General features: G+C 34.2%; 2 protein-coding genes and 1 pseudogene across 3 annotated transcripts; 2 read left to right on the top strand and 1 right to left on the bottom strand.

Moving 5' to 3' along the window:
• Nucleotides 1-1,044: 1,044 nt before the first annotated feature.
• Nucleotides 1,045-2,731, top strand: Tbcc (Tubulin-binding cofactor C). 2 transcript variants are annotated; one of them, XM_068289027.1, is made up of 2 exons: nucleotides 1,045-1,282; nucleotides 1,342-2,731. In XM_068289027.1, exon 2 carries the CDS (start codon nucleotides 1,383-1,385, stop codon nucleotides 2,490-2,492), a length of 1,110 nt encoding a protein of 369 aa, XP_068145128.1. In that variant the 5' UTR covers nucleotides 1,045-1,282; nucleotides 1,342-1,382; the 3' UTR covers nucleotides 2,493-2,731. The 2 variants fall into 2 exon arrangements, with proteins under 2 accessions (XP_068145128.1, XP_068145120.1); XM_068289019.1 differs by having other exon boundaries at nucleotides 1,047-1,282; nucleotides 1,357-2,731.
• A 466-nt stretch (nucleotides 2,732-3,197) lies between these two features.
• On the bottom strand, nucleotides 3,198-3,584 carry LOC137577493 (C-type lectin 37Da-like). Its single transcript, XM_068290980.1, has one exon. It carries the CDS (start codon nucleotides 3,582-3,584, stop codon nucleotides 3,198-3,200), a length of 387 nt encoding a protein of 128 aa, XP_068147081.1.
• Nucleotides 3,585-5,040: 1,456 nt separating this feature from the next.
• On the top strand, nucleotides 5,041-6,097 carry LOC137577054 (protein phosphatase 1 regulatory subunit 7 pseudogene; annotated as a pseudogene).
• Nucleotides 6,098-14,869: the final 8,772 nt, after the last annotated feature.

The following is a 14,869-nucleotide window of genomic DNA, read 5'->3' as shown; positions in this document are numbered from 1 at the left end:
ATAAAACTCATTTCAATATGATGTAATGTCCTAAACGGATATCAAAGGTAGAAAGGCTAAACAAAAAGTAACAAAACTACAAATTTCTTTTGTTGTAATCGCAAAAGACAAAAATAATGTGATTTTCAACATAAGACTAGAAGTTTACATGAATTCCCAAAAAATGTGTTTTATTTCTAGAAGGATTTTTAGGGATGTGATTTTCCTATTATTTTCCTATGTGTTTAAAATCTCAAATTGAAACAGTTTAAAATGGAAATATAAGTTCCGCGCTGTAAAATAAATTGTAATTTGTTTACAAGAATCTCATATTTTACGCCTTTTAAAAAATTGTTATTAAAATTGAGTTAAACACCGAAATAGGAATTTGAGTCTCAAGAAATTGGGTATTTTTGTCTTTGCATTAAAAAATCTAGTTTTATTGTATTGTATTTAATGCAAAACTAACCGACCAGCGTTTAAATATTTCAAACTTGATTTAATTCTTCAAGCAATATTTAAACAATTAAAAAATTAAATTTTGCCGCAAGGATCTCAATCTTTTCGAATATGTTTTCGGTTTCTCTCGGTTGACTCCACTTTTGCAGAACTTTAAGGAAAACTGCTGTTTAGAAAAAACAAAATTCAGTTCAAGCTTTCTTCCTTCAAAAATTAAAAATTGTTTGAAATTGTATTTAATAGGTTATATAGAAAATAATGGTTTAAAATTATCTACCAAATACTATGCGAAAATCACAACCGAATAGGAAGGATATGTATGTATGTATGTTTCGAAATATTCAGTTATGAGATAATTGACGCAAGAAAAGTTTGACTTTTTGCCCTGTATTATTTAATTATTATAATTTTCACTACATTTTCTTCCGTGCAATTCTGAAGCTTTAAACAACTATAACGGAGTCTAAGCTGTCACTTAAATTGTCGTTTATAATATATTATACATTTTCTTCATTGAGTATTTAAACAGTCATTCCGAACTAGTTCTGAGCAGAGTCAAGCGAAACTAGTTCATATGGCATGGCTCAAATACCGGTTTTTTTTTTTTGTTGTCAGCTGTGAGAAGAAAACATCGATACACGATAGTGTCATCTCCATAACAATAATAAGTAAAAATTAATTAAATATGTTGAGTTTTTGACTCAGTTTTATTAGGTTTTTATTTTTGAGCTAACGGAAAATAGACATATATGTAATTTAAGTAATCTCAGGACCTCCACAACGTATTGGCAGCACAGAATTTGCAGCAACTTAAGCACTTGAAAAACATCTGGCACGGGGCGCGGTAAGTGCAAGTGATGACAAGAGAAGTTGACTCACACAGATTGATTTTTACAATAAAAGATTGATTGATTGCAGAGTTGTGGCTAAAGGATTAACAAACAATGGAGGACTCTGTAGACGGGACACGCAAAGATCATGTTCTCGATCGTCTCAATAAACGTAATAAAGATCGTCAAAATTATTTGGATGTCAAATTGGAGCAACGTTCGAAAGACTGTATTGAAAATGAGGGTGTTGACTACTTTGCCCAAACTTTCGGGCAACGTGCCTACGACATTGAGCAGAGTATCAAGAGTGTTCAATTGACGAGTGGTGGTGATGCGCCGCCAGCTTTGAATCAATTAACAAAACATTTCGCCGATATCACAATGCAGATACAGGAATTGCAAAACTATTTGACCGCATCCACAATGTTTCTGTCCGATTTTAAAATCAAATCTTGTCAAAATATGTTAAATTCATTGACCAGCAGCAGCGATGAGGCACGTCAACGTTTAATACCAAAGAAGAAATTTGGTTTTAGTGGCAAAAAAACAAGTGTGAACGTAAAACAGAAACCTCAATTGATTGATAAACCGGATGCAATGGAAAAATTGGAAACAACTGAAAAGAAAGTCAAACAATTCGATTGGACCATAGCCAATTCGCAGAATAGACATCTAATCCTATCGGGCGATGATGTCAATGGTCAGGATATAACGATTTCGAATTTAAGTCATTGTCTAATCGAACTGCAAGGTCATCCGGGATCTGTGCAAATCTCCAAGGCCACCCATTGCACTATACTATGTGGCCCGATATCGAGATCATTTTTTGCCGAACAACTTACAAATTGCACTCTGGCCATTGCCTGTCAGCAATTGCGTTTGCATTCCTCTCAGTCCGTATGCATCTATTTGCATGTCACCTGCCGAGCAATTATTGAAGATTCTAGTGGCATCGATATAGCTGAATATAATTATGACTATCCAGAGCTGGAGAATGATTACATCAAGTCGGGTTTGAATAAATCGCAAAATAATTATACAGATGTCGCTGATTTCAATTGGTTATCACCGGATATACCGTCACCCAATTGGACATTGCTCAAAGATTATGCAGCTCCCAATTGGACGGCCCAAAGGCGAGAGTTCCTGTCAAAGCATAATGTTAATGATAATATTGCTAATAATGATAACAACACAACAGTCAAGGATATTTCGATTATATAGTGGCGGCATCGGCGGTTACTTTTCTCATTATTAGCCTATGCCCTGGTGATGGCTTGGCTACTATTGGAAATTTTAATGCCGCCGTTGTCTCAGTATAGCAATTTAACTCGCACTGTGTAAATGAATAACTCTTAAGGTATAATTAATAATACGCATAGGATGATGTTTGTATATGGCTAAACCAAAATTAATACTCTCTTTTTCCTAAAAATCATTAAAAATGTTGGAAATGCATAAAATTTAACAATAATTTTTTATTTTGATCAGTTTACTTCAGGACTGTTAATTTTTCTTCCTATTTAAATTCTTAAATGCATCAATGATGGAAAATTGACTCAATAGAACTCACATAATGACCACAAAATATAGAAACAACAAGTTATCTCAAATTGTCTTTTATGTTAAAGGATAATAGCTACTTTGAATAGATTTATAGACGTTTTGAACACATGTTTCTTGTTTTTAGAAATATTTCATCCTTTTCAAAGTGTTAGAAATGTATTCAAGCAAACTTTTCATTTTACCTAAATATGTTTTTCAAGATTTGTAATCTATATATGTACTACAGAAATTGTATATCTGGTATTCAGTTGTATTATCATAAGCATCTATGGTAAATATTTAAAGGACAACAAAATTGACAAACTGTCAGGCCTATATAGACTTTGGTAGTTTATTGTTTAAATTTTTAAAAACTTACAAATGTTACCAAATTACAAATGTTGCCGTTTTGGGCTGAGGTGCCTCACAGATGTATCGTGCGGTGTGTGTGCAATCTCGATCATTTAGACCAGTTGGAGAACCATCGTAAGTAAAGGACAATTCATCGCAGTGCTCAACGGCTCCACTGTTAGTGGGTTCACCTGGATACCAAATATCATTCAGGGTAATGCTAACGCCATTTGAGAACCAAACATGTTTTCCTTCATTGGCTAAATCCGTTCCAGAAGTCCAGTAGGGCTGATTTTCAATTTTCATATCTCTGAGATACTGATTAACTAAATTCCATTCCTCTATTGTATCAATTGTTATCAGCTCTGAGCCAATTAGACGGCAAGTTTGATAGGCATCAAACCAGTTCCTCTCCAACATGGTCTCAATGTAATAATATCCTTCTCCAATTTTTATGAAAGGCGCTGTTGTAATATTCGTAAAACCTGGCAGACCTGTAATGTTTATAATGAATTTTTTTTTATGTAAACCAAGAATTCAATAATTGTTATTACCATCCTTGACAACCGGCCTAATTTCAAAGGTCATTGAAATAACCAGCAGGCTGAGAAATACAATTAGGCGAAACATTTTAGTCACACTGCTTAACTTTTACCTCATCAACAAGCTTTTTATACCAAAACACGCGCAATTGCGCGCAATTATCAGTTTATCTGAAGAATTTGTATGTTAATAAAATTAACAGATACTTCATAGCTTTGAGTGGGATTGGTGAACTCGTATATTAACACAATTTCGTTTTATACACTTGCAAAAAGGGTATATTAAATTTGATCAGACGTGTAGAGAACATCGTTGACTATATCAATTATGTATATTCTTGATCAGCATGAAGGTGCATTTATGCAAGTAGGCTAACATGGACCTAAACCTATCGATTAGATCTAGTAACAAGAGCTCAAAATAACTATCTATATTTTACCATATTAACCTTTACAATTTAACAAAATTTCAACATTAAATAATAATAAATAAAAATATCAAAGAAGTTAAATTCGGCTATGCCGAAGTTTATATACCCTTGCAGTCCTTGACAATAATAATTTCACATGTTCAAAATTTCTTTTCTGCAACTCAATTCATTAATATACAAACAAAACAATTTTACTCTTCATACTATGTACAATTTGTTCTTCTTCTTCCCTCATTCCCTAAGCAAAGCAACGCACGCATACACATACAGTTTATGTAGCGTTGCGTCTGTGTGTGTATGCATGTGCTCTGTTAACAGATGGTGACGTAGTAGGCAGCAAGCAGAGCTGCCGGCAGCGATTGAACCGATTTATATAGACTGTAACTTGTGTTCTATTTATCCGATCAGGGTCAAATTTTGGGATCTGAGATTTTATATCAAATTCTATTATATTGGTAAATTTCATGGGGATACTCCAATTTTTGCAAAAATTTTTGTTCCAGAGCTATATGATATAGTAGTCCGATCCCAAAGATTTTCATACTTTATCTCACCCGGGTAAAAAAAAGCTCCCAAAAAAATTTCATCCCGATAGCTCTTAAGATGGCTGAGTAAAACGCGTACGCACCGACGGACAGACGGACAGACGGACAGACGGACAGACGGACATGGCTATATCGACTTAGCTTCTCATGCTGATCAAGAATATATATACTTTATGGGGTCGGAAACGTCTCCTTCTGTGCGTTACAAACATCTGACCAATTTTATAATACCCTCTGCAAGGGTATAATAAAAAAAATATGCAATAAAATCCAACGGAACTAGGAATTTTGTTAAGAATCGGATAACGTTGGCCTTTCTTACTCTAGCAGACATTGAAAAATATTTCAAACATTCGAAATTAGTTTTTTTTTTGTTAACTCTACAAAATTATTTGTTATTTATTAATGTAATGAATTTATCAACTGGCAACAGTTCTCAACATCGAAAATGTGAATTAATGCGAAATGTGGTCCCATCATACGATGATAAGGATTCGGGTCTCATGATAATAAAATCTGCAAATCTCATAGAATTTGATCCGAATGCCTCAAGTTTGGATTTAAATCATTGTCGTATCGAAAAGATTGAGGATTTGGAGAATATGAAAAATTTGAAACGTTTATATCTACGTTGGAATTTAATTAAGAAAATTGAAAATCTCGATACCCTCCATTCTCTCATCGAATTGGAACTCTATGACAATCAAATAACGAAAATTGAAAATCTTGATAAACTTGTGAATTTGGAACAATTGGATATAAGTTTCAATCGTCTAACGACAATTGAAAATCTAATGTTATTAGAAAAATTGGAACGATTGTTTCTATGTTCGAATCGCATAAAAGAAATACAAAATATTGAAACATTAACCAATTTGGTACTACTCGAATTGGGTGATAATCAATTGCGAACGATTAAAAACTTGGATATATTGATCCAGCTACGTTATTTGTATTTGGGTAAAAATAAAATACGAAAAATTGAAAATCTTGAGAAATTGATCAATTTGGAAGTGCTGAGTTTGCAAGCGAATCGCATTAGAAAAATTGAGAATCTTGAAAACCTAACGAAACTAACAGAGCTTTATCTATCGGAGAATGGGATTGCAGTTATTGAAAACTTGGAAAAACTTATTAATTTGGATACATTGGATTTGGCCAAGAATTTTCTTACCGATATCAATAATTTGGAGAATCAGGAAAAACTTAATGAATTATGGTTGAATGGTAATTCAATTGAAAACTGGTCATGTCTAAAGAAATTGAAAGAAAACAGAAATCTAAGGACAATATATTTGGAGGAAAACCCATTGGCAAAAGATAAACGTTATAGGGCCAAATTGCGGGAACAACTGCCAACTCTTGTCCAAATCGATGCCACACTTTGCCGCTAATAAATTAATATATTCCATCTATACAGTTTATTCTTTTTATAAAAGTTGCTAGGATTTTGTGGCCTGATGGTATGAGATCTGGGGCTGAATAAGAGGTCTTTGCACAGTGTAGTGAGGAGACGGGGGAAAGTAGTCAGAGCAGATTATCAGAGTAGAGGGTCCCCAATGTTTTAAGAAAGGCATTTCATAAACCGATTGAAGATCTATGGGGAATATTGTCACACAAGATCTTCAAGATTAGACGCAATTTTGACGCTGTTAAGGACCTTTAAACGCGATCATTTAAGAATGGGATCAAAATGACTATTCAACACTACAAATCTTTTTCTAGTCCTTGTTAATAAGGGAAATAAATAATTTATTTCATGGATTTATTATTTAAGATTTGTTTCCTCTTACTAAACTATACTAAACTATATCCAATATTTGGTATCCATATGTATATAGGCTCAATTTGTATATAAGAAAGTTTATTTTAAAAGTAAAATTTGTATGACAAATATAGGATAAAGTTGGACGATTTTGAGGCAAATGATTTAAAATAAAAAAAGGTTATTTGACCAAACATTCTGCAACATATAATTCATTTCCTGGAAATCCCGAATCAGTAATAAATTGTGTCCTACATTTAGCTTTTCAATGATATTCCATCCCAATAAATATATGTGTATATGAGCCAATGTCCATGTCTAAGAATGAATGTTTATATGTATGTACATCTATGTAGCTATTTACGTGCCTTCAGCAAATTTGACATGTCTATTTCAGATGACATAATCAGTGGTTTGCCAAAATAGCTGTGGCTGCCACACAAATTACAGTAACATACGGACATGAAGACAAACTATGTTCATGTATGTACATATGTATGTATATAGCCGGAAACGAAGAGGGGTAACGAGAGAAAGAATGGGAGACAGAGAGGAAGAGGGTGTATGTATCTCATTCAAGTTTCATGTGGCCGCAACAGGACTTCTTGAGTACATTCTCATTCTGACTTTTAAAGGGTATGTTCACATTGTCATAAGGAATGAGAATGACTAACTAATGAAAACTAGGAATTACTAGATAGATGAAGAATTGAAATAATAAACATTAGAAAGTTTTAAGACGTTTTAAATTAAACAAATGGGTACCAACGTTTTAAATAATAAAAACTTAGATATGCTTTTAACTAGATAAACTAATGGGTCAGTAAAGACTAGTTAGATTCCAAGAGATAATGGAGCTAGCTAGAAAGTACTTAAGAAATACCAAGAACTAAACCTCAGAATAAGAAATAAGAAACCTCTGAGAAGATAAAGAAGAAAGACATAAAGATTAGGAAAATAAGTATTATTAGTAGAAATACATTTTCGACTATCTGCTTTGGCAGTGCTTTCATTTGATTGCTTTGCTTGTCAACATAGCCGACTGTCAAAATAATTAAGGAATTCAAGTCGGAGGCATGCCATGGCCAGAGAACACCCCATGAATAGATGTTGGTTATGGCGCAAACGAGATGGAGAAGGGAACGGAAGTAGTGGGTGGGCTTGAGGCGACCGCTGTGATGAGAATCGACATTTCATATTAGTAAGGTAATTGAACTGCAAATTCCTGTCTCTTTGTTGCCCCTTCCTTCCAAAAACAGGCCATGTGAGGTTATGTAATGAGCTGTCAGCGTTACAACAGCTGTCACCGTTATAAATACAGCTGTCCACTTTGCGGCTGCTGTGGCTAGACAAAGCCAAGAGATAGTTACTTACACATAGAGAGAGCGCGAAAGCAGAGAGAGACAAAGCAAACGGTTTAGCTGTTGCTGTGCAAGATGTGGACATGGCAAGATAAGAGACAGCACTAGCAGCAGGAGCAGCAACATCAGAGAAAAGAAAAAACAGTTGCTAACCCCCACAATTAAGATGGGTCATAGGGGCCTGCAACTATAAACATATACATAGAAGAAGCAGGTCGATATCATCTCCAGTTCCATGGCAATTAAATGCAATGCAAGCTGCAAGGATAACTAACAATAGGGCCAACAAAAAACTCTGTAAGAGCAGATTGTGCTCCATAGAATTTAGTTCATCCTATTCTCTTATGCTCTGTGTGCCATGTTCTAATCAAAATTGTGGTTTCGTCTCGCATTTTAGCACTTTCGTGACTGTGGCTAAGCCTGGAGTTTTCTTTCTTCATTGGAGTGTATACATTTTTCCTACCAGTTGGCCAATAATGTAAACATAATTTGCCTAAAGTATTAAAGCTGAACAAAATACTTCTTTAGAGGTCTGCAGAGTCAAATTTGCAAAGATTATTGGCTTAACAAATATATCAAGCTTTTTAACAACAAACTACAAACACAATTATAGTCATAATTTTACTATTTAATCAAAGAATACAAACAAAAATCATAAAGAGATTTCTTGGAGATACAAACAACTAATTTAAAGTACGCAATCTGGAAGAGAAGCTCTACCGTAGAGAACTCTACAGGCGGTCACTAACCCCAGAACACAGTATCCAGTAAATTATATAGATAAAATCTATTAGCATACGATTACACAGGCCAACATGATTCTTGTTGACTTTAATCTAACAGGTGCTCCTAATGAAATTGGGTATGCAGATTCTCAATATGAACTCGGTTTTTGCCGAAACCGGGGCATCTGAGGTTGGGAAAAAGGCACCTCATTTGCCCTGTTTAACAAAAGATGTTCTTGTTCGCAAACATTACTTCCAAACAACTTGTTAGATCTAGAAGAGAATTCAGTAATTCTTTAAAATTAATAATCAAAAATTCTTTAAAAATTTATTGTTCAATGTTCACTCATTTTAGAAACATATCCAATGTTTGAATAATGCACTAAATTATACCTAATATATTAATAGGTTTAAATAATAATGTTAATTATAACATTATACAAGAAAAGGCCGTAGCTTTGAATAATTTTAATACATTTTTATCAAAAAACTGACTAAATGAATTAAAACTAAGTACGTGGCCTTGATTAGCACACCATAATTACTATCGGACACATATTGAACTTAGAACACTTTTCCATACTATGAATGAACTTTCCTCTTCCCTATTTCTACCTAAAAGTATACAATTTCAATAATTTTAGTTAATATACAATAAAAAACAGGAATATATTGAGTTAAGTTTTTCCAAACCCTTTACCGTTGGCCTTTTCGTTTAAAATTTGTTTTCATTGCGCCAATATAATATAATAAAAGCCACCACAACAACAATACATTTCTATAATTTGAATGATAGCTTTCCAATTAGCTAACTAACTGGACAATTAATTTGTTTATAAATCTTGAAATATTTGATAATATCTGATTATTTTAAAATATTTATTGGATCTTAGTGCAACAATTGCTAAATATATGCAGATGCATAAAACGAAATTTACTTCAATCGAAAATTGCCAATGAATTGTTTATAATGTGATGAAAATGCCACAATATGCTGTCAGTTGAATGTCAAATGCAGCCTACTGAATTTTGTTGAATTAATTTTCATATTCAACGCCTCAGTTTATGCCACAAGCAGCAGGTAGAAAACAGGTGAAACAGCAATAGCAATCAGAGCAGCAGCAGCAACAAGAACAACAAAACATTTTGGAATTGCAAATTGAGGAGACAGCTCTCATTAACGCTTTAGGCTTAAAGTTTTCTGGAAGGGGAAAGGAATAAGTAGTATGTGTATCCACGTCATTAGCCATTTCTTGTCCCCTCTGGTTATTTCCCAACGACAGCCAAAACATGCCCAAAAAGTCATGATGGCTGTCTCATTCATAACAGCGGCCATTTTTTGCTTTGTCTGGTTCAGAGACTTCCAAAGACCTCAAAAAAGGTTATCATGAGAATATATGTACATATGCATAAAATTATATTTAATATTTAATATTTATTGAAAAAGAAGCCAGAAGAATAAGAAAGAGGCAACTTTAAAGCAGGACGCGATCATGTCCAGAACTCAAGAATACAAATTTCAATAAAACTTGGAGAAAAATTGCCTCAGCTCATTAAGTTCTTTGTCTATATGCTTACTTCAGTTAATCTTCACAAAGTTGTGGAAAATATTTCTCTTAACTTTTTAACTGTTTTTTCTATAACAATATACAGCTGCAACCGTTTACCAGTAAGTCAGTATATAATTGTCATATATGTATAGTCCCGAGTTAAAAAGTTAAACTTATTCACTTTTATGCCATAAAAAAAGTCGATTTTTCAATTTTAATGGTTTTTGTTTTTTATTTGTTGTTTACTTTGTTGATTTTTCAATTTGCCTTCCTTTAATAGTTTTTCCTTTACTTCTAATTGCCGTTTATTCAAATTAGTCAGTCTGCCAGATAAACTATCAAATCTAATTGCATTCACATACTGTTCCAATGTTGGTAAATACTCCAAGCCCACCCAGATACACACACACATACCTACCTGTCGTAGAGGTACATTTGCATAGCTCACAATTAGTTTTCTCATTATCGCAGATAATATTCGCCGCATTTGCGATAACCGAAGAGAAAAGCCATCCAACTGCTGACCAGCTTATGCCCATATGCATTAATATTATCGCTTTTCTCCCATACATGTGTGTGTGTGTGTTTGTGCTTGTAATTGCCCTACATCTGGGTATCTGTTCCACCTACTTATACCAAATGTTTTAGCCCCTCATTCTCTCTCTCCTACACAAATAGCATTAGCTAAAGCTTTGATGGTTTCAATTACTGCACAATTATCGTTTTAGCCACAATCCAACAAAGGTTTTGTGTGCAGATTTTATGGCTCAGCTGATGTGGTAACAAAGGCAATTTATGGCATTATAGGGTATTAGAGATATGCCATGAAGTCAAAACAATAAATTAGCGTATCTAATCGGAAATGGTTGGCGCACATGTTGCTATTGACTAACTAACTGAATTTAAAACTAAAATGGCCCAACCTGTCCAAGAAGATCCCTAGTTACTCCTTTAATGTTAAGAGAAACACTTCTTAAACGCCTAGTGCTTGAAACACATTGGATATTAAAAACCAACAATCAAAGACAATTCATTCAAAATTTCTAAAGACTTAAATTTTTTACATAATTCTCAACTAGTTTACACGTGGTGCTAGTTATTCGAGTGCCAAGTGTCGTTTAGAACCCATGAAGATCTCTCTTATAATAACTTTTAAACTCTACTAAGAAATTAAACATTCTGTTATGAAAGTTGCTAATAATCGTAAAATGTTTTGAAATCAATTAATTTCATTAAGTCTCATCAATTGTGAATAAGTAAATGCTTTTAATATGTTCAGGTGAAACTGGAGAACCTTACCTGTAATTTATCTGGCAGTTTGATTTTTTATAATATTGAACAAATTCTTCATCCATCCAGTATCCATGCCCTCTTTTTTTCGAATTATTTTTGTATACCCTCTTAGAGGGTATTACATAATGTTCCAGATGTTTGAAACGCAGAGAAGAAGATGCTTACGTTCTCGATCAGAATGAGAAGCTGAGTCTATGTCCTTCTGTCCTAGTCTATGTCTTTTACTCCGTCAATTTAAAAGCTATTGACATAAAATTGTTTGTTATTTAAGCTATTTTTAAGATGGGTGTCTATTTTATTCATTCAACCAGTAAGAATTTAATTTAAACATATTTTGGATTACCCTTTCGCTTTTTTTTGATTTCAATAGGTTAAAGCAGTTTTTTTCTTGTTTTTTTTTTTTTTTTTTTTTTTTACCCGTGGTGATAAGCGCCACGCAAAATGTTGATTAATTAAGCGAATTACATGGAGTCATGCAGTGCAATTAAAATGTCAGCGCAGGCTCCAGAAGGCTTTCAGAATGAGGAGGCTATCCGATATGCCCAGAATTGGATATGTAAGGCGTAGACCATTTCCTCCTTCATATCGGGCTCCAAATTGTAATTAATGATGCAAGACAAGAGACTGCAGGCTGACTGCTAGGCATATGTATGTATGTTTGTATGTCAGTATGTTGGGTGGTTGGGGGCAAAACCAAACCCAACATAAACCGCAGACGGTTCTCTGAAAATCTCTGCCCAGAGCCCGAAAGCTTTGGTCGGCTCCACCGCATTGTCATGTCATGGTCATGGACCTTCTCTCTCTTTTGTTTGGCAGTGAACACACAATTTTAAACGCGCCTTTCGCGTAAATAAATGAAAAGTTTCGTATCGTTTAATTCTCGGTGATTCTTTATATGCTTTATGAATGCATGAGGAAGGGGCGTCAGCCATGGTCTGGGGGTGTGTGTGAGTGTGTTTGGACTTGGATGTGGTACGGGGGCGTGGCTTCGTATCGTTTACTTTGGAAATGAAAAATTATGATTACATCAACAATAATCGAAATGCGCTTGTAAGATGCGTCGTCCTTGTTCTCCTTGCTTTCGTTTTCCTTTTTAAGCATATCTCTTTTGCTTACCAGAATTTTGTTTTTTGTTCTTTGGACACCCATCAGTTACTGTTAACAAAAAAAAGAATATCAAGCCATTATTAAGGCTTGTTTATAAAGACTTTAAAAAATTCAAATATTAGTTCTCCTAGGATAAGTAATAGATTTCCTGAAATCATTTTCCAAATATCAAGGACTAAAAAAGCAGTAATAGATTGGTCAGCAGTTTTTGTAAAAATTCGTATGAACACAATAAATAGGATAAAGTTTTTGCTAAAAAGGTCCCAGGTTTAAGTTGATCATATTCATTCATCTTGCTTTCTTAAGCAGAACTGTCAAATGGTGCAACTTTACACCTTAAAGTAAAGTGTTGAAACTGTATTCATTAAAGTTAAACCAATTGATAACTTTGCATTTTACTGTACCTTAACAATTGTCTATAAACAATGTTAGCTTGAAGAATTCTTTAGTAAGGACATTTCTTTATTTTTTATTTGTTTGCTTGATACTTGGACAGTTGTAGCATACTTTAGGGGTGAAGTTCCCCAGAATGATTTAGATTAGATTTCCGTTCTTAATTTAATACAGAATTTCGGCTAAATGCCGCTAACAAAAAAGTTTTATTATTTTGGATATTAATTATATTTTTTGGGTTTGGTTTAGTTTTTGTCTTGACAAATATTCAATTAAAACATCCTTTATCTGGTGTCCTTTGATAAATAGTGTTCATTTGATTACTTAAATAATGCTGGGTATCTTCTTGACGGTGCCCGAAAATATAATAATTTTTTTCTTTTTCTGTTATCTTTTGCCTGGTGTCTGCTCTTCTTGTTCTTGTTGCTTGCCATTTTCGATTTGCTTTGCTCGTCGTTTTGGCAATTTTTCTTCGTTCACGTTGCTGACTTGCAATGCTTTCATGCGTACAAAGCGGGTGACAGAGTGAAAGGGGACAAGATTTTTTTTTTTTCCAGAGTAATGTAAACGTTCAATATTTGTGTTCAAAGTAAAAGCGAAAAAAAGAAAAGAAAAATTTAAAAAAATAACAAATGGAGAAGATCTGGAATCGAAACGCTTTCCGCCATCCGCCATCATCATATAGCGACGACGACGCGTTCACCCAAAAAGTATGCAATGCAAAATCGAAGGAAAAAATACGTCTTGCACCGCGTTGTCTCGTGTCTCTGTCTCTTTCACTCTCTGTCTCTCTATGCATATAAATCAGAGTCGTCTGGCAACCGGCGACAATCTACTCCGATATGCTCCTCCTGCACCTTGCTTTCTCCTCAAGAATCTTCAGGATATGAAGCGACTATGACTCCCAACAATGCCAGACACACACAAAACACAACAACATTGGTTGCTATCCCTCTGCTGCACCACCATGGTTCCTTTATCCTGGCTGGCTGGCCGGCTGGCTTGACTGCACTCTTTTCTTCACTTCTTCCTACCAAAAATACATAACTCTGAAACTTCTTTTTTGTGAGGCATTATGCTTTGCGTATTTGTCGCTTTATGTAGTCATCTTAGCGTAAAAGCAAATTTATGACTGAGTTCATTTTATTTTTGTCACTTTTTCTATGGTTTTTTTTTTGTTTTGTGAGTTTGTCCATAAAAAAATTTAAACTAGCATAGCATCAACTTATTGGTGTCTGAGTGGGTTAATTTGCTTGGATGGTCTATTAAAGTATATATATTTAAGTGGTGTCTCAAAAAATCGATATTTTTTGTTGATTAACATCTACAGAAATTAAAATTCAGACATTGCCGATAATGTTTAGTTGTTAGAATTAGTGAATAGGGTTTCAGCCCCGCAAACAAAAACACCATCTTCATCTGTTGAATTCAAAATATGAACTGATTTTATTAACAAAAGTCTTGTGTAAGTTAACACACGACCAAGCATATCCCCAAGACAATGTCCAAAAGTAGAGGGTATCGACAAGTGCACCCTTTCTCATTGCACTAGTTGCAAGGTCAGCGTTGTTGCACCAGCAAAATATCAGAATAGTGAGAGCCCCTGCTAACAAAACGTTCATCATGAGGGTCCCCAATGTAACGCGATGCCAAGCGATGCGTAATGTGCTGAGCCAGCACCAACGTCGCGAGAGGTGGAGCCAATGGCTAAGGCCTGCTATGCAGAACTTGGGGAATGGTTAATGTTAGTTTAGAAACTCACCTTAAGGAGGGAAAACAAAATTGTAAACCTCAAAAGATAATTCAATAAAGTAAAACTGAATTTACATATTGAGTAATTTACAGAATACTTATTTTGTATATAAATGAAATCTTAAAATCAATGAGACGACAATTGTTCTTAAAAATGCTTATTCTAATGTTTATATTTCATGCACAGCGTTGGCGACTTAATATTGCGCCGTTGTTAAAATCTTAAGTGCTTTTCCACAGA

Source organism: Drosophila tropicalis, unplaced genomic scaffold (assembly GCF_018151085.1).
Source record: "Drosophila tropicalis isolate 14030-0801.00 unplaced genomic scaffold, ASM1815108v1 contig_1187, whole genome shotgun sequence".
NCBI classification, from domain to species: domain Eukaryota; kingdom Metazoa; phylum Arthropoda; class Insecta; order Diptera; family Drosophilidae; genus Drosophila; species Drosophila tropicalis.
The sequence above is the reverse complement of the archived record's forward strand: the minus strand, read 5'-3'. Positions and strand labels throughout refer to the sequence as shown.